At 30.1% G+C, this 22,124-nt stretch overlaps 3 protein-coding genes across 4 annotated transcripts in view; 1 reads left to right on the top strand and 2 right to left on the bottom strand.

Annotated features, from left to right (window-relative positions):
* LOC125808456 (ras-related protein RABH1e) overlaps positions 1-22,124 on the top strand; it is a 942,753-nt gene that overhangs the window by 490,232 nt on the left and 430,397 nt on the right. The window lies entirely within an intron of this gene.
* LOC125808351 (calmodulin-binding receptor-like cytoplasmic kinase 2) lies at positions 1,712-5,464 on the bottom strand. Its single transcript, XM_049488065.1, has 6 exons — positions 4,973-5,464; positions 3,495-3,742; positions 3,169-3,328; positions 2,790-2,879; positions 2,361-2,659; positions 1,712-2,032 (listed from the first exon to the last, which is right to left on the bottom strand). Exons 1-6 carry the CDS (start codon positions 5,184-5,186, stop codon positions 1,712-1,714), a joined length of 1,332 nt encoding a protein of 443 aa, XP_049344022.1. The 5' UTR covers positions 5,187-5,464.
* On the bottom strand, positions 11,332-11,793 carry LOC125808350 (uncharacterized). Its single transcript, XM_049488063.1, has one exon. It carries the CDS (start codon positions 11,791-11,793, stop codon positions 11,332-11,334), a length of 462 nt encoding a protein of 153 aa, XP_049344020.1.

Here is a 22,124-nt window from a genome sequence, read left to right as displayed (position 1 = left end):
AGAAACCTGTCTTGGAGACCACAAATCACAATCATTCAAGCAGTCCAAATATTCTAGGCTCTCTTCAAATCTCTGGTCTCTGCCTCCCAATTTTTCCTCACTACCCATTATGACATTGAAGTCACCAATAACTCCCCAAGGGTCCAAGCAATTATTGGCAAGACTCCTAATGTCATCCCAAAGCTCCATCCTGAGTGCTTCAGTACACTTTGCATAGACCACGGTGAAAAGAAAAGGGGGGTTATTCTGGGTGTGAATCTTAATATTATCTGAAATGATGGTAACAGTGACAAGGTTGGACCATAGGATCCAAATCTTGTTAGAACAATTGTAATAACCATGACGTATCCCAAGTTTCCTTTTGTATCTATCCATTTTCCTGCATTCTACCATAGGTTCTTGGAGGAAAACAATAGGGAGTTGGAATTGTTGAACCATAGTTTGGGGTCTTTCAAAAGATGCTTTGGAACCTATTCCTCTGATATTCAAAGATAGAGAGCTGATCATTGGAAACTTAAAGAGATGGTACCTATTTGACTGTCCTTATCTGTAATTGTTTCATGTTCTATGGAGCCATGCACTCTTCCGGTGTTCTGGGAGTACCTAGGTGAAAGATTGATATTGTTCTGGACTTGAGGTTTGGATTTGATGGTTTCCAGGTTATCGTCATTCTTCTCTTCACCTCTAACTACTTCATCATCTGAGAAGGATGATACATTTATATCTCTGCGCTCCATGAAAGTATCTGTCATCCTTAACCATGTTGTCCATGGCTAGGAGTTCTTCAGAGAGAACTCTACTGGTAATATTTGTAAACTCTCTTGTGTCAGGTAGATCGGGTTCCTTGTATACATACATATTCCCTTCGTTTGTTCTATTGATCTGATATCCCTGGTTTCATGTCTTCTCCCCCTATTACTGTAGAGCTATGATTGTACATTCTGTTAATCATGTCTCTATTGATTGCAGACCAACTAAGTTCTGACAATCTAATATTTGCAACGGGGTTGTTTGGTTGATGGTTAGACTTATGCAGGTTTAGTTATTCCATCATTTTATTCTACATAACATTAGACACAGATTAGTTATGCGGGATTCTAAATCAAACACCATATTTGGTGAGTTGAATTTTATACATAGCAAAAAAAAAAGAGGCTATCAAACATGGTACAAGTAGGATTTAATACATTAATATCCCGAAACTCCTAACCAACAACCAAACGACCCCTAAGTGAATCATTTTAAAACTAGATTTTTTAACTATTTTCTGCTGCAGTAAAGACTGAAGATCAATCCATGAAGGACAAATCAAGGTTTAGTGTCTCTCTCAGAAGTCTTTCACAACCAAAGTCCTTAAAAGACATAGCAAGGACTTGGGATATTTGCACTCACGTGATAATTTCTGAGTATGCACAGCAAAGTGGTGGAGGAACTTTCAGCTCAAAGTACGGGTGGGTCTTGGGAGAATTGTTTGAGTGCAGCATGATCAAACACAATCTGATGAGCCAAGTTATGAGATTATCTTGATCCACCCTTCGACTGCTGCCTCCTATATAGTGGAGGTGACTGCACATATTTCGGGTGCACACATGTTAAACTCAGATGAAAAAGAATACAGGTCACCTAGTATGTCTACAGGGAATCAGTAGCCTAATTTGACAATAAGTCATACCTTATGCATTGTTATATATGCACTTTGCGTAAAAGTCTGTCAAGTGGACACAAATTTGTAGTTCTTGCTATAGTTAACTGTGTATAAATCCTCCCAATCCCTTTTTGCATTTCTGTGCAGAAAGTTTGTAGAGTGGCTAGAGGTTGAAGTTTTTGGGATACTTTTCTCTACAAACTGTGTTCGAATTCCCCATAGTACCTCTGCACATTTTTTCATAGCTGGTCTCGCCAATCTGGAAGGTGCAAGGCATTGTCTAGCTAGTTTGAGTACTTTTTCAACAGCCTCAATTGATGCTGGGCTTCTTCGCAATCTTGGATCCATTGCTATTATAGAATCCCCATGTTTTAGTATTCTCATCGCCTGCATTTGAAGATTATTTGCATTAGCTACTAACTTCATTGTAGAAATGGATAGTATGGAAGTACAGACTATTATGTCCAACTTTATTAAATCCAAGAAAAAGAAGAAAAAGTTCTATAGTAATGGTTGTTTCTTCAGAGAAAAATGAGTAAGGCACAATTTAGACAGAAATATGGTAGAATGTTGTTTTCCCTCAGCTGGTAGTTTCACGTGATGAAAATTTGCAAAAAATTACCTTCAATTGTCCAGTGCACGCGTCCTTGTCAATTGCATGCAACATTGGGCTATTTATTGAATACAACTTTAGTTAGTTCATAGACTTACTCACCCATTTTATCGTCACTCTCTCATCAATGGTTCGATTTGTTTCAATGGGATGTCTTCCTGTCATCATCTCTACAAGCAGAACACCAAAGGAGTAGACATCACTCTTTTCAGTAAGCTGGTATGTCCTTAAGTACTCAGGATCTAAATAGCCGGCAGTCCCTTTTATTTGTGTAGAAATGTGTGTAGCACAGGGATCTTCAGCAGCTAATCGTGCAAATCCAAAGTCTGCTACTTTAGCATGGAGATTTTCTGTGATGAGTATGTTAGATGCTTTTATATCTCTATGGATAATTGGAGGATCTGTTATCAACATAAACACTTGGTAAGCATTTTAAGAACAACTCTCCTCATTCTTTAAAAGAAAAATAAAGTGATAATGGATTGACATCTAATAAAATACTCCTTGTAGTCAGCAAACATGACGTGCTACCTGTGTACGAGTGCAGATAGGTAATAGCATGAGCTACATCAATAGCAATGCTCAAACGCTCGGCAACTTCAAGCTCGGTTCCATTCTTACCTGGATTATATATAGCAGATGACATTAACTTCCACTGAATATTGACTCAAAAAAATTCCAAGTTATCAGATCAAATTAGGATAATAACCTAGTTTTAACGGTTTAAAGCCATAACACGTCATGGTATCTTTAGAATTTAAACAAGATTGGAGCAAATAACTAATATAGACAATGCTTCATCCAGTTCTCAGTAAAATACCACTGAGAGTATGCTAATAATCAAGTAAACCAAACAATCCTGTTAGTTGAACATGGCATAATAATATGACTAGTGACTTTCTTGACCTACCATCCAAGTGTTCTCGAAGTGTTCCATTGCTGACATATTCAGTGATAATAATCCTCTCATCTCTGAGCTCCAGAAATCCATAAAATCTAACAAGATTTAGATGTTCAATCTTTGACAATGCCTGGACTTCATTCTTGAATTCTGCCAACACTCGCAAATCCTACAAAAGATTTCGTATAAAGATTTTGAGCACAATCTAGCATACCTGTTAGTCTCAGAACTTTAGAGAGCATTGATAAAACTGTGGCTGAAGAATACAACCTATGCTCTTGTTCAGAGCAGGTCAAAGACTAATGTGTATAACAAAATTCAATACAAAGCAGTACCTTCTTAGCGCGCTTAATAGCAACAGGAAATCCATTCTTAAGCTTTCCCTTGTACACTGTCCCAAACCCACCTTCACCAATCTTGTGTACAGCAGAAAAATTTCCAGTCGCCTGGCAAATTTCATCAAACGAGAACTCAAATGTACCTAGCTGCTCCCTGGTAGCCATTGAAGTTCTATGGGAATTAGAGTATTGGGGTTTCAACAAAATTCCCCTCTTGCTTCCGGAAGAGTTACTACCTTTTGATGCTACAGATAAAAGGAGAAAGATGCCAAGTAAATTAGTTACAGCAAGAACTCCCTGATATCCTCAGCTACAAAAAGCTTGATGGAAATAACTTGGATTCATATCATTATTGATTTGCACCATAAAAGCATAAACACTAAGGGTGTGTTTGGTATGAAGGTTTTCCAATTTTCTCATGTTTGGTTGGGTTAAATGTTTTGGAAAATGTTTTCCAAATCAACTCATTTTCCTCAAATTTAAAGAAAATGACTTCCCTTCAAAACTTAAGGAAAACATTTTCCAAAACTCTCTTCCAACTTCCAATTAAAAAAAAAATTGTTAAAAAAATCAATTTAAGTTTATTTTTAAAAAATATTTTCAACTTTAAAATTTCATTTTTTCACCCTACCCTTGACCCCCCACCCACCTCCTACCCAACCCCCGACCAGCCCCCCACCCCCCCCCCCAAAAAAAAAACTAAGTTTGTTTTTAAAAATATTTTCAATTTCAAAATTTCATTTTTTTCACCCCTACCCTCGACCCCCCCCCACCACCACCACCCCAAAAATAATTTTAAGTTTGTTTTTCAAAAATATTTTCAATTTCAAAATTTCATTTTTTTCACCCCACCCCACCCCTACCAGCACCCTCACCCCCCCACCACCCCCAAAAAAAAATTTTAAGTTTGTTTTTAAAAAATATTTTCAACTTCAAAATTTTATTTTTTCACCCCAACCCTCGACCCCCCCCCCACCCACCCCCTACCAGCCCCCATCCCCCAAAAAAAAAATTTAAGTTTGTTTTTAAAAAAATATTTTCAACTTCAAAAATTCAATTTTTCACCTCTACCCTCAACCCACCCCCTACCACCCCCCACCCCACCCCCAAAAAAATTTAAGTTTGTTTTTAAAAAATATTTTCAATTTCAAAATTTATTTTCTATCCTAGTAAAAATAAAAGATATTTCTCAAAACAAAAACATAAATCAAACACTAAAAATCTTTTCCGGAAAATATTTTCTACTCACCAACCAAACATGAAAAAATAAGTTAAAAATCAACTTGTTTTCCAGGAAAACATTTTCCTTCATACCAAACACACCCTAAAACTAAAATAGACCCCTCTAATTATATCAGAACAGGATCCATTTTCTGACTTAAATGTCACCATAAATCAGCCCTCAGACATGTTGATAAACAGTGAATCTTTATGACGATAATAAAATTATTTATGAGATTGGATTAGTAACTTACAGGAGACCTCCCTCTCTGGACTTGGACTTCTGTTGGTCTCAGAATTGGCTTTCTTCTGCCAAGAGACAAGTGTAGAGAAAACATCACTTATCTTTTTCGTGACACTTTTGAAGGAAAAGCCAAACTTGTGATGATGCTTTCTAGGTCCAGCAGAGTAATCAATGATTAAGTGTTGTTGGAAACTCTGCCTTTGGCTTCTGTTTGTTCCCTTCATCTGGTTTCTGAGTTGACCATATCAAATGCTAAAACTCCATATTAATGTGTTACATGTTCTTAAAGTTGTCAGTGATGAAGGAGACTCTTTCAAACATTTGATGATTTTCTTATATTTTATTGATCACCATAAGCTAAAGGAAACTTCTTGGACTTGATTGAAAGCTAAAAATATTTGGACATGTTGCCCATTGGTTGATCAAACTGAGAATGACTCAGTCAGCAACACATTTTACAAAATTATCCATTTTCATTATTACTACTGCTATTTTAATATTATGGTATAAGGTTATCTTGGGATGGAAAGAATGACAAAGGATCTTGACTTTGGTACTGCCACAAAGGAAAAATAATATCACCAGACTAAACATCAGGTGTTTTACGTCACTTTTGCTTGGAGCTTTATTATCTACTAGTATACATACCCGCGCGATGCGCGGCCATTTTACTTAAAAATTGAATCATTAAATAGTTTTACACATATAAAGATAACGATAAAAATAAATTTAATTTATGCAAATTAAGTGTTTGTTGGTACAAATAAAATTATATTTCTTGCAATTCTTTATTGTCTAAATTATTAATAACATTTTTTTTTGTATTATGTCATTTTGTTACTTAAGTTTTGCAACGAATTCACAGTGCAAATATTTTTATTTTATCTCTATCACTTTTTTTGTAAATAATTTTCTATTGTATATTTTAAATAGTTTTGTCATATAGGATTTTAGTAATCGAAATAAGATTATATTAATTAATATTGTTAAATTGAATTTTGTATCCAAAAGATAAGAAGAAATGTTTTTTTTTTCCAATGTTTAAAGCTTTTGAAAAAGCTATCGATAATTGTAAGGATTATCTTTTTATATTATATGCATGTGATAATATACAAAAATTTCCTTCCATTTGATTTTTAACATATAATTTTATATTTAATTAAATTAAGTTTATAAAAATTCCTATATGAAATTTTAGTACTTTTAAATTTTTTATTATGTTGCTAAATTTATTTCATTATATTAGATTTTCAATTCTAGATACTATCTATTGCATGGTTTCGTTATACATTATCATTCTCCTCTTTATTTAATTCTTTTTCTACAATGATATTTTTATCAACTTTTTCATTTATAGTTCAAATAAATAATAATGTTATTATTAAATTTTGAATTTAAATTAATTATCTTACATATCAAAGTGAGAATTTTTTATCTTTAAAACGGAGATATCAACATGAAAATTTGAATTTAATTTTTTATTTTAAATATGTTTCTTGAATATTTTTTCAATTAATTATTTTTATTTTTGTCGTTATTTAGTAAGTTCCAATTACATGATCTTATTCGTATAGTATTATTTTTTTAATATTTCAGAATACTTTTTCATATCAAATTTAAATATTTATTCTTTTACATTGAAATTATTTTATTTATATATTTTTCATTTTGTTGTTCATGGCTATCGTTATTGTGTTAACATTATGCCATACATATTTATTTATTTTTAAAATAATATATATATATATATATATATATATAATCACTTATATCCTTCTATTACTCATATTTTAATATTACGTATATAAATATATAGTTTTTGACTTTCAAAATTCTATTTATTTTTTATTATGCTTTTATTTCCTTAGTAAAAATCTTCTCATTGTTTAAATCCAACAAATGTAATTTCATTCACTATATGAAATATAATATCATCCAAATTAGATAGAGAATGAAGCATATGTTGTCAAAATTTAATAATTTTTATTGTTTTTTTTTTTAAAGTTTGAACCCCTTGTTTACTTAAAGTTGTTGTGACTCATAAATAAATGATTATTCAATTTATTTACTTTTAAAAAAATATCAATATTCTGAGTAATGTGAATGAGGGAAAGGGGAAGTTACTTAGAAGTGGGTTGGGTTAATAACTTTTTATTGGTCATGTATGCATAAATTTTAAAATTTATCTTATCTTCTATTAAAAAAATACTACTAATAACTCACATTTCCTTCTGTTTCTTTTATAATTGAAAATACTTTTAGATTTCATTATTTAAAACAGTTGCCAAAATTTGATTTTAAAAAAATAAAATTTCAAAAATAATAGAAACTATTAAAATTTGAATTTGATTTTTTTTTTAAGTTAAAGACAAACAATTAGACTTAAAGATATTTAAATATTTTAAGATTAAATTGAATTTTTCTTTTAATGCTAGATTTTCTTCCTTTTACTTACACATAGATGGAATTTGAATTAACTTTTATTTCTAATGAGAAAAATACTACTTTTTATGATAATGACATGTGACAATTTTTACATCTCATATTATATATAACTAAAAGATATTGATTAGTACATATTTTTCATAAGCGTGAAATTTTAAAATTAATGTTATTCTCTATTTTATTGGTTAGAATTCTTCCATTGTCTAAGTGTATTAACAATAATATTTAGCATTTAATTATTTGCTCTATTTATGCCCTTTTTTTTAATCAAACAAAAAATATAACCCCATGATATTTTCTCTAACTGTTTTTCACAATAGTGTTTAGTATGTGATTACACATGTAACCTTTGAATTTGCCTTAATAAGTGGAATCGTTTCACAAAGTGATTTTTTTATTTCAAATTCTTTTTTCTATATAACTTTTGTAAAGATAAAAATTCAAATGTTGATAATGATAAGAATTGTTATGAAAATTATATATCAAACATGTAACCTTTGAATTTGCCTTAATAAGTGGAATCGTTTGACAGAGTGATTTTTTTATTTCAAATTCTTTTTTCTATATAACTTTTGTAAAGATAAAAATTCAAATGTTGATAATGATAAGAATTGTTATGAAAATTATATATCAAACACTTTTCATACAACTATGGTCAATATAATGATAATTAGTAGCCCATTAGAATTTTCTGAATAAATGACAAAATTAAAAATTTACATATTTCTTCTTGTTTTATGATTCCAACATCATCATAAGCAAGAATGAATGATTGAATATAAGTATTTTCTTCTTCAGATGATTTAATTAAATACAAATTAAAAAAGTTTAAGGTTAATAGAATTTCATACCTATTCAATGCACTTAAATTACTAACGACATGAGTTGATTTCAAATGAAAAAAAATTTCCGTAATAATTCTAATAGAAATCCTCACAATTTATATTTTATTTATAGTTTAGAAGATATAGCAAAAAAAAGAAAATAAAGACTCCCAAATTTTGTGTTTTACCTGTATGGTGGAGAATTCTTCAATCTGTGATGAAGTCCTAGAAGTAGTTCATTCCTAAAGAAATCAAAATTATATTTTTATTATGTGGATACAACTAAATACATATACATAAAAAAAAAGAAGGATGAATCAATTGAAAATACATTTTAAATTTATTTTGTAATAACACAAATATAAAACAGAGAACAAATATATGATCTTCAATAAAAAAAAATTGGTATTAAAATAATCATTCTTCTTCTTCTTAACTTTTTTTTTTTCTGTAAATTGAAGACTTTTAAATTTTTATAGAGAATCAATAATGGACAATGATACGGAAATAGAGAATCAAAGAGAGTAAAATCAATTATTGAGAGATCGGCTAAAAAAGATCAAAAGCTATATTATATAGCTTTAAACGTGGGTGGCAGTTTTAAGACATTTGAATTGACAGTTTTGGTTTTTAAATTTTTTGACAGTTTTTTTTTAAAAAATTTAAAAAATAAACTACACAACAGGTACCCCATTACCCATTTATACTCACAAATATATGGGATAAAAATAAATACTCTAATTCTAATTAGAATAAATATAAGAGTCCAATAAAATTTAAACATTAGCCATCTAATCAATTATTTCTAAAAGAATAAAAAGAATAAAGAAGAGTTATTTTATCTATGTTAACTTTTTAATTTTAAAAATAATCCGTTCAAAATATATTGATTTTTCAAAATTCTAAAATTTAAATTTAAAATTACTAACCAATGAAGATTTAAATTATTTTAAAATTTTTATTTTTATTTTTAAAACTAAAAAATGGAGAATTTTTGTGGTGCTGACATGTGGCACTTTTTACTTGTCCTATTATATATAGAAGATAGAAGATATAAATTTTATATATTTTTTTAAATGGTTATATCATGATAAATTTAAGTAATCTTTAATAAAAATTAATTTTTAAAATTTAAGTTAAGAATTTAATATGATTACAAATTACAAATAATTAATTTTAATAAGGAAATTATTTTTCTATTGCAATAAGATTTTACGAACTATATTTTGTGACTTTTGTCTTATAAACCATAAGTTATAAATCTATCCAAACATGCTCTAATAAAAACAGATAGAATTATCAAAGATATCCCATCTATAAGACATATAATAGTTTTATCGAACTTTATAGGCAAACATATATAACATATGTTTAAACATCATACTCTTCACAACAATACTACTTAAAAAATATGTAACTCTTTTAATTTTATTTTTTTTATAGTTTTTAAATATTTTCTTACTTCCTTATTAGAAAGTATCAAAAATAAAATCAACACACTAAATTATTCGACTAATTAAAACTTAAGCATCAAACCAACAAACTCGAAATATACTACTAAAATAGTATAGAATCTTAGATAACTTCAACAAAATATTGAGATCATTTCATGATTGTTTATATAATCAAACAAAAACATATGCTAAAATTTTGTATTAAATTTATGATCATGACTAATTTATCTTGCGCTAAGATTAAAAATCTATATTTAAAAAAGATCATGAATTAATACAGTGAACAAACTTGTTAAATTCTAAAATAAAAAATTATAAATACTTACCTCTAGTGTTGATTTTATACTCCAAGTATCTTCCAAATATTAACCTGTCACATTTTGAAGTGACACACAAACGTACTAAAAAAATATATCAAAAATTTAACATTTAGATTGAAATTTTTTAACAAAAATGAAGAACAATGAATATACATATAAATAAGACAAAGATAAAAGAAGAACAAAAACTGATACAAAGAAAGTTGAAAGAATGGTTTGCCAACATTACAGTATTAGTATATATATAAAAAATAGTTTCAATTTTGTAACCGTTTTTTTAAACTCATTTATTAGAAAGATTTGCAAACCGTGTGTTTGAATTCTTTTGAAATTTAAAATTTATTTTTAAAACTTTTTTTAAGAATTTAAACCGTTTATGTACTTTTTAGAAATCTGCTAAACAAATTCAGTTTTATTTTTCAATACTACTTTTTTTTTTAAAAAAAAAAAAAACCAGATTTAAAAGTTTTTTAAAAAACCGCTTTATATGATATTAAAAATAAAATATTTTTTTCTTGGTGATGACATTTGTCAGCATTTTTATATAAAAATAGATGACATTTTATCAGTGTTTTGTATAAATGCATTTTAAAAAAAGAAGGCATAAATTAGTTTTTTTAAAAAAAAATATTAAATCTGTCCTAGATAGAATTTTTTTAAAAATTGAATTTTGAATTTTTTAACTGATTTGAAGTGGAGTTTTATAACCAATTGATCTTTATTTGATATGTGTGTTTTTATTTCAAATTTTAAATTTAGAATATTTAATTAGTTATATAATATTTAATTATTTATTATTTAAAATCCTAAATTTTGTGGTGCTGACATGTGTCCTTTTTTCTTCTCCTATTATATATAGATAGATATATATATATAGATATTATTATTATTATTATTATTTATTATTATTTATTATTATCTACATTTGTTTGGCTAAAAATCCTGTCGTTTTTCTTTAAAAAAAAACTAACAATTTTAATTGGCTAAAAAAACTGTAACTTTTCTTTTAAAAAAGCAACTTTTTTCTTTTATTAAAATATTAAATTAATTCTATTTAATTAGTTGATTATTTAAAAGTGAAAATTAGAGATTAATTGTGGTGCTGACACGTAGGCGCTATCGCCTCTCCTATTATATATAAGATTTTTTTGCCATTTCTGTCAACTGTCTCCATTTGTTTAAACCCCAGCATCTATGCCCTAGTTACTGCTTAGTTTTGCATCACATCAGCGCCAACACTCAAAGCAGTAACTACATGCCATAACTATTTAATTTTAAAAAACACTGTTCATCCAACACTCCAAGGACCAATAGTGCTGTGAGAGGTCAACCATCATCTTCGTCGCTACTGTCATCAACATTGGTGGTTGCGCTACTGCTTGAAACTAATGGAATCACTGGTTGCTGATGAGCTATTGCAGACTCAGCAGTAGCAACAGCCTCAGAGGAATAAAGCTCTGCAACACCTAATATTAAATTCATTTCTATGTATTCAGAATCCTCCCGGGTGAGTTCTTCTATATCATACTTTTTAGGATTTTCCTTTTCATCAACCTCCAGTTTTTTGTTTGCTTCTGATAACACTCCCAGGAAATTCTTGACCTTGTCTAGAACTTGGCTCTGGGAAGTTGAAGAGATCTCAGGCTTCTTGATAGTCGGATTAAGTTTGGAAATTTGTGACTGCAGATCACTCCCTCCGTTGCAGATCAAAAGTTTTGATTCGAAGGATGAGAAAGAGCTTTTGCTTCCCCCCTCCAAGTCCAACAGAGCATTGCTTGTGGACTTCATCTGAAGAGATTTCTCTTGGTATCGAACACAAGTAGTAGATAGGAACAATACTCTTAACCAGGGCCAAGTAAGACCAAAGCTGCTAGTTAAAGATCTTCTGCATGGAAATAATGGATTTAGTATTTTTAGGGGTTGGAGTGGAAGCATTTCAACAGATCAGATTGTATATGATAAATAAATACTTTAAAAAAGGAAAAACAAGCAGCTCACTTTAATCAAATCCCCCCTCAATGATACAAGTGAAACAGATACTTGCATGCTTCTTCAAAAGTTCTCTCAGATCTCCCCAAAGCCACATGGAACATAGTAATTGTTTTTCTTCTTTTTTTTTGTTTAGATCATTCGAACAAAGAGTAATTATTATTACCTTAGATAAATATGCACGATGCACACCAACTATTAAGAAAGTTTCTCACCTAACAAAGTGTTCATCATAGCATTGTTTTGTGCTACAATTATCAACTGTATTTATTCATATACTTCTTTCGAGATTCCACTTTGACAAACAATTGAGCAACACACTACATAAAGTATCCTTATCATGTGGAGCGGGAACATAAACAAATCTCAAGATATGATCCTGACGCTACCATGAGTCATCAATAAAATGTGTCGTAATAGCCATGAACCCATTTTGTTTTAGTTTGAAGTCCACAAATCAGTTGTTACTGCAATTCTACTTGTGAGTTTCTCCGGCAACTTAAAAGTTTTTTATTTCAAAATGTCATTTTTGATTGTGTTCCTCTACACCATTTTGAATAACGGTTTGAGACTAGCAATAAACTTCCTAATTCCCACATATGATCAACAATGGTCCGTGGATTCTCATGCAAAATGATGGCATGAACAAGTTCTCTACCTGAAACATCTTGATCAAAGTAATATCAATGGCAATCATCATCTCACCCCTAACCACCTTTGTTTTCCAAGTTACTTGGACTATTGGGTCACCTAGGAGTATGATTCCGAGTTGATTTCATACGAACACCGCAATTATAGCTTCATTTGCTAGTGAGGGCCTTTTGGCTCTCATTCTCAATAAGGACAGTACCAGAAGATGAACAAATTAGATTCGGTTCGTCTTGAGACTCCATAGTTTCTATAAAGTAATTAGCAACCAACATGTTCTGCAGAAAATTAGTGTACTATAGAAACAAGAAGAACAAAAAGCGCATTCAAGACCAAGTGACCAACATGTTTGAACAACTAAATCAGCTTTTCAAATATCAATGTATTATGTATATGATATTTGACCATACAAACAAATAGTTATTCAGTGAAAAACTAGGCTGGAATTATAATTGTCTCGAATTTTCAAAAAGACACCTTAACTGTACGGGTGTCCTATTACCCCACAAAAGTATTGAATATCGTTGTAAAAGGGCCATGTTGACCCATTTTCATACCTGATTTGTGAACACGCACAACACGCGCGTGAAGGTTTGTTTTTGCTGATAAAAACCAATTAAAAAGTGCCACATTTCGGTTGTTTTCTTTATTAATTATTTACTTGCTTTAAATCATGTTCTTCCCCAAAACATTACTGTTTCAAACTCGGCATTCAAGCTCTTCTTTATAATCATCTCCATTAACAACTTCCTTAAAGTCCCAATTCAGCAATCAATTCTCAAATTCCTTCTATTTCGAAACCCTAATTTTGACTGAACAAACTCAAACCCAGCAAAAATTGTTCACACCCAAGTGAGAAAATACTAAAACAAATTCAACCCAAAAACAGAGAGACAAAAAACAAAGCAAAACCCAATTACAACACCAAGAAAGAGAAACAAAAAGAGAAAAAAATTCACAGAAAAAGATAATTATATACTGAAAGCCAAAAGAAGACCTGATTAGCGGAAAGAACGGGATAAATAGAGATTGAAGGAAAGGATTTTATATTAATAAATAAATAAAATGTGTGTGACAATGTCAAATTTGACGGGGAAGAGAAATTAATTTAGGAACATTTTTTAGGTTTAATGGAAATATAGATATAGCTTGTGTGTATCACACGTGAGCATCACTTTTTGAAACAAATCGGGTCGGCTAGAAATTAGCGTGAGCCTCACGCACGTCTTACCAGGTGAGGAAATGGCCCTAAATGGCCCCTTTTACAACGATATTCAATACTTTTGTGGGGTAATAGTATGCCCACAAAGTTAAGTGTCTTGTTGAAAAGTCGACACAATTTCAATGATTCTTTCTCTAAATATGACAAACAATGTTTCATCCATCACTTTGCTTCATCAGTTGTAATTTGACATGTTACTTTCTCAGGTCTCAAATGAAAATTAGAGTTCAAAGAGAAACAGACAAAGCATATAATTACAAATTATAAATCAAAGTCTAGTACAAAACAAATCCTACTTTGTCAATTTCAAAATTCACCAAGGCGAATTGATTAGTACGAAATTATAGTCAAGCTATGCCTGTTTCTGTTAATTTATAGGAAACCCATATCAAGAATTAGACATAAAAGCCTTATAAAGTTGAATTTGTAGAAAAGCAACCCAAATAAAAAAAAATCTGGAGTTAAGACTATTACCAGAATGGAGAGAATAACAGTGTGAAGAGATGGAGAGTCGCCGGTGCCCCCATGCCGTGCCGTACTGCCGTCAAGAGTGAAGTGAAGAACTAGAGGCGAGAATAATACTTCCGTAGGCTTATTAAGGGATTGTTTGGTATAAAGATTAATAGAGTTGTCAATATGGGTTGACCCATCTCATTCAGGTTAATCCATATAGGCTTTGAAATTTTACAAGTCAGGCCGGGTTAGTTCATTTTTTGTGTGGGTCAGAAAATAGCCGGTCCAGCCCATAAGTATGCGGGCTACGGGCTTTGTCGGGTCAGCCTTTTTTTCTTAAAAGTATATTTTTTATAATTTTTTAAATTAAATTATAATTTAAAAATATTATCATAAATATCGACAAGACAATATTGCATAGAGTTAGTGTTACTACTTGTTAATTAAATCCACAAATAAAATTATTTTTATAATATTTATTAAGTTTGATTTTAAGTAAAAACATAAATAGCTAAATAGAAATATTAACATAATTGTTTACCAATGATCATAATAAAACACAATATTCCATAGGCCACGACCTATGTAGTGATTCCGTAGAAATTTTAGGGAATTTTTATTTTATGTAGTATATATTTTATAAATATAGTTTGTATTTAAATTGTAATATTTCAAACTTTAAAAAGATTTTGAGTTCAGACTCTTATTATTTTTAATACTTTATTTTTATTTTATTTTTTAATTAATTTTTATTTGGCCCACGGACCGGCCCTATTCATATTTCTCAAGCCCCACAAATCGGCAGACTTATTTAAGCGGGGCAAAAAAGCTCTTTTCTTAAATGGGCTCCAAAAATCATAGTCAGTCCTATCAAATTACAGGTTAGGCTAGGCCGGCCCAACGGGCCTAACCCATATTGACGTCTCTAAAGATTAATAACACAGAAATTACTAATGCAGTATTTTTATCAAGTGAGTATTGGTAGTGTAGAATTTATTTTTGGCTGAACCCATCGCTGACCCTTAAAGTTGGCACAAAGTTTCATGTAGACACTTTAATTGAACTTTGTTCATTTAAAACATTTTATGTAGCACTACATCGTGTCATTTGGACACTTTTTGCTGACTCAGCATAGTGATTATGCAACATGAATTTTTAGCGTGTTTGAGAAGCTTTTTGGGTGATTTTTTTTCTCTTTCTTCTTCTTCCTCACACTCTCTCTGCAATCTTCCACCACCCTTCATCGATTTTCTTTTCACTGCTTCTTCTTCCTCCTCACTCTTTCTAGTTGCCACCATAGACCACCCCTTATCATGACACAAATTTTGAGAAAACATATAATTTTTGTTGAGTTTGTACACCACTTAGTTTTTTCTTCTTTCTTGAAAATCAAATTTGTTTTTTTTATCCATCATTCAATACTAATACAAAATACACAATAATTTTATTTTTTTCACTTCTTTTGCATTATATCCGCTAGAGGAGAAATAATAATTGAATTATTTAATTTATAATTACCGAATCCTCTCCAACTACAATAGAGATGAATATTTCAAAATAGTGAAATTCTTATATTTGTATCTTCTGCTACATGACTCTCATAAAAAAAAGTAAAAAAGTACATAATAGAAAAGAAAAAAAAAAGATGGAGGAAATGGGTTGGGATAAGGGGAGATTATATATAGATAATGGAGGAGAGGATACTTTTTAAAAAAAAAAAAAAAATTAGAATGAAATTACTGAGAAGAAAAAGATAATAATTTCAAGGCACAAAATAAGAAGATGAAGAACAAATTTACAGAGAACGAAATTATTGGGAGATTCTCATGTTCTTGGTGGAGTTTAGGAAGAAGAAGATGAAGAACTGGGGGCATGGGGTTACAGATCTGGAGAAAAAATAAATTAAAAGTGATGTTTTTCTTTTTATAAAAAAAAAATCCACTTGTCACTTAAAGAATGGTCTATTTTCTAGCAAGGGTGTTTGTCAACACACACTTAAGTTGGATCTGGGAATATAAAAAAGGGCAAACTACATAAATCTCACTAGTTTAGGTCCTAATTACTAGAATTCATGATAGTTTCGAAAATTACTTCTTGTAACATATTTCTTCCTTTAGATGCATGTATCATTACTCGTCAGATACATGTATCCAATAATTTTAAAAATCGAGATACATGTTTAATTAATCCACATGGACAGTTAATTAATTCTGGAAATATTAATTAAATTCCTTAATATAAATCAAGGAGTGTATCTTTGTTTAATTATTTCATTTTATTACTCTTTATAATAATAAATTCATTAATATTATTAATAAAAGACAAAAACATGTATATCTTGGTTATGAAATTTGATTAATTTCAACTTATTACTCTTAAAATAATAAATTCATTAATTTGATGTTTTTATTATCAATATATGATGTATCCAATAAAATAAACACTTAGATACATTAGTGTACGGTATCTAGTATTAATTCATGTATCTATTTATACGATCTAATATTAAATTCATGTATCTAGTATTAATTTGATGTATCAAGTATCAATTTCATACGTTATATCCAACTACATGTATCTCGAATACATATTGATAAGGAGATACATTTAATTATGTGTATCTAAATATGAAATGTAACTGAAACACATGAATTTAGGAATAAATCACGATTGTAGAGTATTTGTCTATCATTAATTTAAAAAAAATCAAAATTAATACCAAGAAAGATTAGATACATGCATACTTAATAAGATACACTGATAAAACTAGATACATATAATCACAAAAAATATGTGTCAGATACATCGATAATGTATCAAAAATATGCGTAAATCTCCATTTATTTAAACTTTTCGATTACGTTAGTGGTTGCTCAGGACATCTCACCACGGCGGTGTTTGCTTCACTTTTAATTTATCAATGTTGCTCATTGCTCGCTGCGATTAGATCTAACGGACCTCCGCTAGATCAACCGAAAAATCAACATAAGCACTCCTCCAATTGAGCCTTTCGACCTCCAAATCGCCTCCGACGTCGATGTGATCTCCGGATAGTAACAATTTGAAAACGAAAGGCTATAGATTAATTATATGAATATGCATGCATTGATACATTTAATTTAAGGAAGGTAAGAAGCAAGAAATTGATGAACAACTTGTACATAACTTCTGATTGGTGTCCGCAGAAACAATTTTAGGAGTAAAAATGTTGACTAATCGTTAATTAGTAGGGGTGGGGGGAGATATTTATAGGGTTGGAGATTGGTTGTTATTAAAACACTAATTGTGGATTTTAAATATAAAGATAATTAATCAATCCTAATTTTAAGGGATGTGGATATCTTTTATTGTATCTTAAAAAATATATGGTATAAAATATTAAAAGTGGTAATATATGTAATTGTTTGAAAGTAGAGGTAAAATGAGTATATATGGTACTGATGTATGTCTAGTTAATTAGGTAGTTTTTCCTATAAAAAAAGTATCGAAATGACACAGCAAAGGGCTACTACAGGTGTTCAAAATAAACAAAGCCCAGTTAAAGTGTCTAAGTGAAACTTGATGCCAACTTTAAGGGGCCGTTGATGGGTTCGGCCTTTATTTTTTTCAAGTGTTTGGTTCATTGTTCTTATCTCATCTTGTGTTTGGATTAATATTCTATAAAGAGTTTTTTTTTCCAATTATACCCTTGAATTATCCTGTAACTGGGTCAATGTAGATAATTGTCAGATAATAATATTTTTTTATGGTCTTCTAGTTAGCTAGGAGAAGAACAATTTTGTTGTCATGTTTGCTATTTTTTTCTTTTGAATTTTTTGAGGATAAATAATTTTCATCTTAATAAATTGATCACTCCCAAAATGTCAATTTTAAAAAGATAAATTAATCATCTACTTTTAAAACCAAAAAGACGGTAAACAAAATGGAATAAATCATCTACATTTACACATAAAAATTTCAAGTTGTAATCTATATATATATATATATATAGATTACAAACGTCATGTAGTGGTATATTTGCCTTTAATTAGTGTTAAACAACTCACATTTTATATATTGTATTGAATTTATTTAGTAAAATACAACACTCTCTAAATAATTTGTAAGCTAATTTAAAAAAAAAATAAAATTTATTAGTACAAATATAAAACATAAAAACAAGAAAATAAATAAAATAATTAAAATCATTTGAGGAATATTTTTATCTTTACATAGACTTATCATATGTATTACTAATACCTCCAAATGAAAGGTATTAGTAATACATTCTATAATACCATGTAGGATGTATAACTAATCACATAGATTCCTACCAAACATAATACCAAATAATACCACACATCATACATGAACTAATTTTTCTAATAATCCCCTATTAGATGACCCCTAAATGTCAAAATTTATGCTATGTTTTTTCAGTTGCATATTGTTGTTTCCCTTATACTTCCTCCTTAGCTTTTTACTTGTCAAATTTTGACTTGACACACATATTAAGAAAATAACGATGGATATTGTGAGTGTACCATTTTATTCCTATTAATTAATAAAGTTTAAAACATTCATGCACTATATTTTTTAAAGACACTAACTCAATATTAATAGGATATAATAGGAAGAAAAAAAAATATCCTTCCTTGATTTGTTATAAATGACAAATAAAAAGAGAAATCAAATTAAGAAATATTTAACAAGTAAATAGGACGGAAGTTATATTTACTTTAGTCAATTTTCTAAAGTCTTTTGACCATTTTTTCACCTCAATTATCAAAAGTTATAGAATACAGTAATTTGCTTTTAGAGTATTTATTTTGGTACTTATAAAATTAATTAATATGTTTATAATAATTTTGTAAAATATTGAATTTTGTTGATTGAATTTGATAATGAATATTAATTTTATCTCAAATAAATGTATACAAACTTGTCAATGAATACAAACCATCATATAATAATATAATATTATAAAAATAGTAAAGTAAATGAATATATACATATTTACTAGATGAATACAAACTAATGTATACTAACAAATATCAATCTCAATTTAAAATAAAAATATACAAATTTGTTGGTTGAATACGGAGTTACGGACCAATGGATACCAATTTCAGTTTAAACATATGCATACAAATTTGTTACATAAATACGGGCCAATGTATACCTATATAAAATTAGAAAGATGTAATGTAAACAAATGCATCTCAATTTATTAATAAATATAGACGAATGTATCCAATACAAATATATATCAATCTATTATATGAATACAAATCAATGAATACCAATGCAAACACATGTATAAATATTTTCAATCGTGTTTAATGCTTCCATAAGTCGACACTCTAAGGAAATGATGATTTCCATCATCTCCAATTCTGCATGCTTACAACTCCAACTCTTTACAGATGTTGCTATTTTCTTTAGGAGAGAAGTCTTCAGGTGTCTTGAACATCAGCCTCATTGTTTGTCAAAAATCTCCACAATTTGCCTTGTAGTGTCAATTTTCGTGATCGACTATACTCCAGGCATGATGTATGTGGGAAGCTTCCGATATTTTTTACACTTGCCTTTGTGGTCGAATGTGAGTGAGATGTTAGCGCTTCGTTTGATGTAGGGTCGGACAATAGTTCGTCATTCTTCTTATGATTCCTTCTTGGCAGTGCTAACATCGTTAATATCTCCTTCGTTTGTCATTGTTGGATATGTAGCAAGAGTTAATGGGAAATTAAGGGAAGATGAAAAGAGAGGAACTTGAAAAGTTGGGAACTTGAAGAGTTGAGAACTTGAAAAGTCCTCTTATGCTTTATTGAAAAGGTATTTGTCCCTCATCGGTGGTGGAAAGAAAAATAGGAGAGTTTAAATATAGAAACACTCCTATTAATTGTTAAAAGGGTTGGAAAGAGGGACCCCCTCGCGTTGTCGTCGTCGTCGCTCAGCTTGGCTTTGGCATTGGAAAATGATCAATTGAGAGATTATATTTTGAACAAAGTCTATTTTAATTATTTTAGTTAATTATTTATTTAATTAATTTAATTAAATTAAATGGCCAATGTTTTAATTAGTTAATTAACCGAAGCGTTTCAATTAATTAGTTAATTGACCCGACCCAACTCAGATCTACGCGCAACCCATTTTATTTAAATCTTTCCCATTTTATTTGAATTTCCCGCGTTGGAAGTGATTGTTCTGAAAGGTTGCAACTTTCAGAAACAACCATGACCGTTTGAAAGGTTGCAAACTTTCATGAATGGTCGTGTGGATTTTGAAAGGATTGCAACCTTTCGGAACCAGTTCCTCTTGCCTATAAATATATTGATTCCTCAGACTTATTCCTTATGAATTTTCTAATTTCTTCTTCTTCTTCTGCACAAAATTTCTACGTGTACTTTACTGCTGTTGAGTGGTTCGCTGACACCAGAGTTTTGGGTATCAATACTCTAGTGATTGAGATCATTCTATCCTGGGAGGACATATTCCAAATCAAACCTCGGATACTAGAGAGGAATAATTTCCTTAAGGGGACACTGTGCATTCAGTGGACTTGATCTTTTTCTGATTATGTTTTTCCAGATTTGGTACGTTTTTCTAGATTTTAGTTTTGTCAATTAATTTATGTTCATTTGTTCTTACTGGTTTATTAAACTTTGGTTACTTCGTGTTTCTGAAAAAGTTTATTGAAATCAGTAATTCTAGTTTTTAAACATAGATTACTAACAATCTTAAGGAAATTATTTTATTGTATTTTAATCTGTGTTTCTGGTAGAGACAAAAACCTTTGTGGTTTTATACTTCTATTAAGTTTGCAATTTAAGTTATTGCTTACTGAGTCATTTGTATCAATTTCTGTTTTTTACAGATTCTGATTCGGAAATGGCAAATGATAATGTGACGGTAGTTGTTGCTGCACCTACCCGAACCCATGTACCACAAGCAGAGAAACCGGGAAAATTCTCTGGTGTGAATTTCAAAGGATGGCAGCAACAGGTATTTTTCTAGCTTACTACTCTTGGTTTGCAAAAATTTACCAATGAAGTAACTCCAGTGCTTGCTGTTGAAATGCCAGACAGAGAAAAATTCATGATTATTGAAGTATGGAAACAGACAAACTTCCTATGTAAGGGCTATATTTTGAGTGCTTTAGAGGATGACTTATATAATGTCTATAGTGCAATGACAAGTTCGAAAGAATTGTGGGATGCACTTGAGAAGAAATATAAGACAGAAGATGCATGCTTGAAAAAGTTTGTGGTCACAAAGTTTTTAGACTATAAAATGTTAGATAGTAAAACTGTTGGATCACAAGTACAGGAACTTCAACTTATTTTCCATGATCTGATTGCTGAGGATATGGTAGTAAATGAAGCTTTACAAGTGGTTGCAATGATCGAGAAGTTGTCTCCTTTGTGGAACGATTTTAAGAATTATCTAAAGCACAAACGTAAGGAAATGAAGCTTGAAGATCTTGTGATTCGACTCAAGATTGAGGAAGATAATAAGACCGCCGAAAAGAAGTCTCATAAAAGTTTGACAATAATTGGAGTTAATATTGTTGAAGAGGCTCCTACTAAAGGCAAGAAGAGAAAAAAGTCCAACGGACAGAAGTCAAAACAGGCCAATAAGAAATTCAAGGGCAATTATTACAACTATGGTAAGGTTGGTCACAAGTCTTCTGACTGTTGTGCTCTAAGAAAGGACAAAGACAAAGGCAAAAGTCAAGCAAACATCGTGAAAGAGATGGAAGATGTAGATGACCTATGTACAATGATCTCGGAGTGTAATTTAGTTGGAAATCCCAAGGAGTGGTTTC

The sequence above is a fragment of the Solanum verrucosum genome, unplaced genomic scaffold (assembly GCF_900185275.1).
Source record: "Solanum verrucosum unplaced genomic scaffold, falcon-dt-bn FXZP01000112.1, whole genome shotgun sequence".
Taxonomy (NCBI): Eukaryota; Viridiplantae; Streptophyta; class Magnoliopsida; order Solanales; family Solanaceae; genus Solanum; species Solanum verrucosum.
This window is presented reverse-complemented; position numbering and strand designations above follow the sequence as displayed.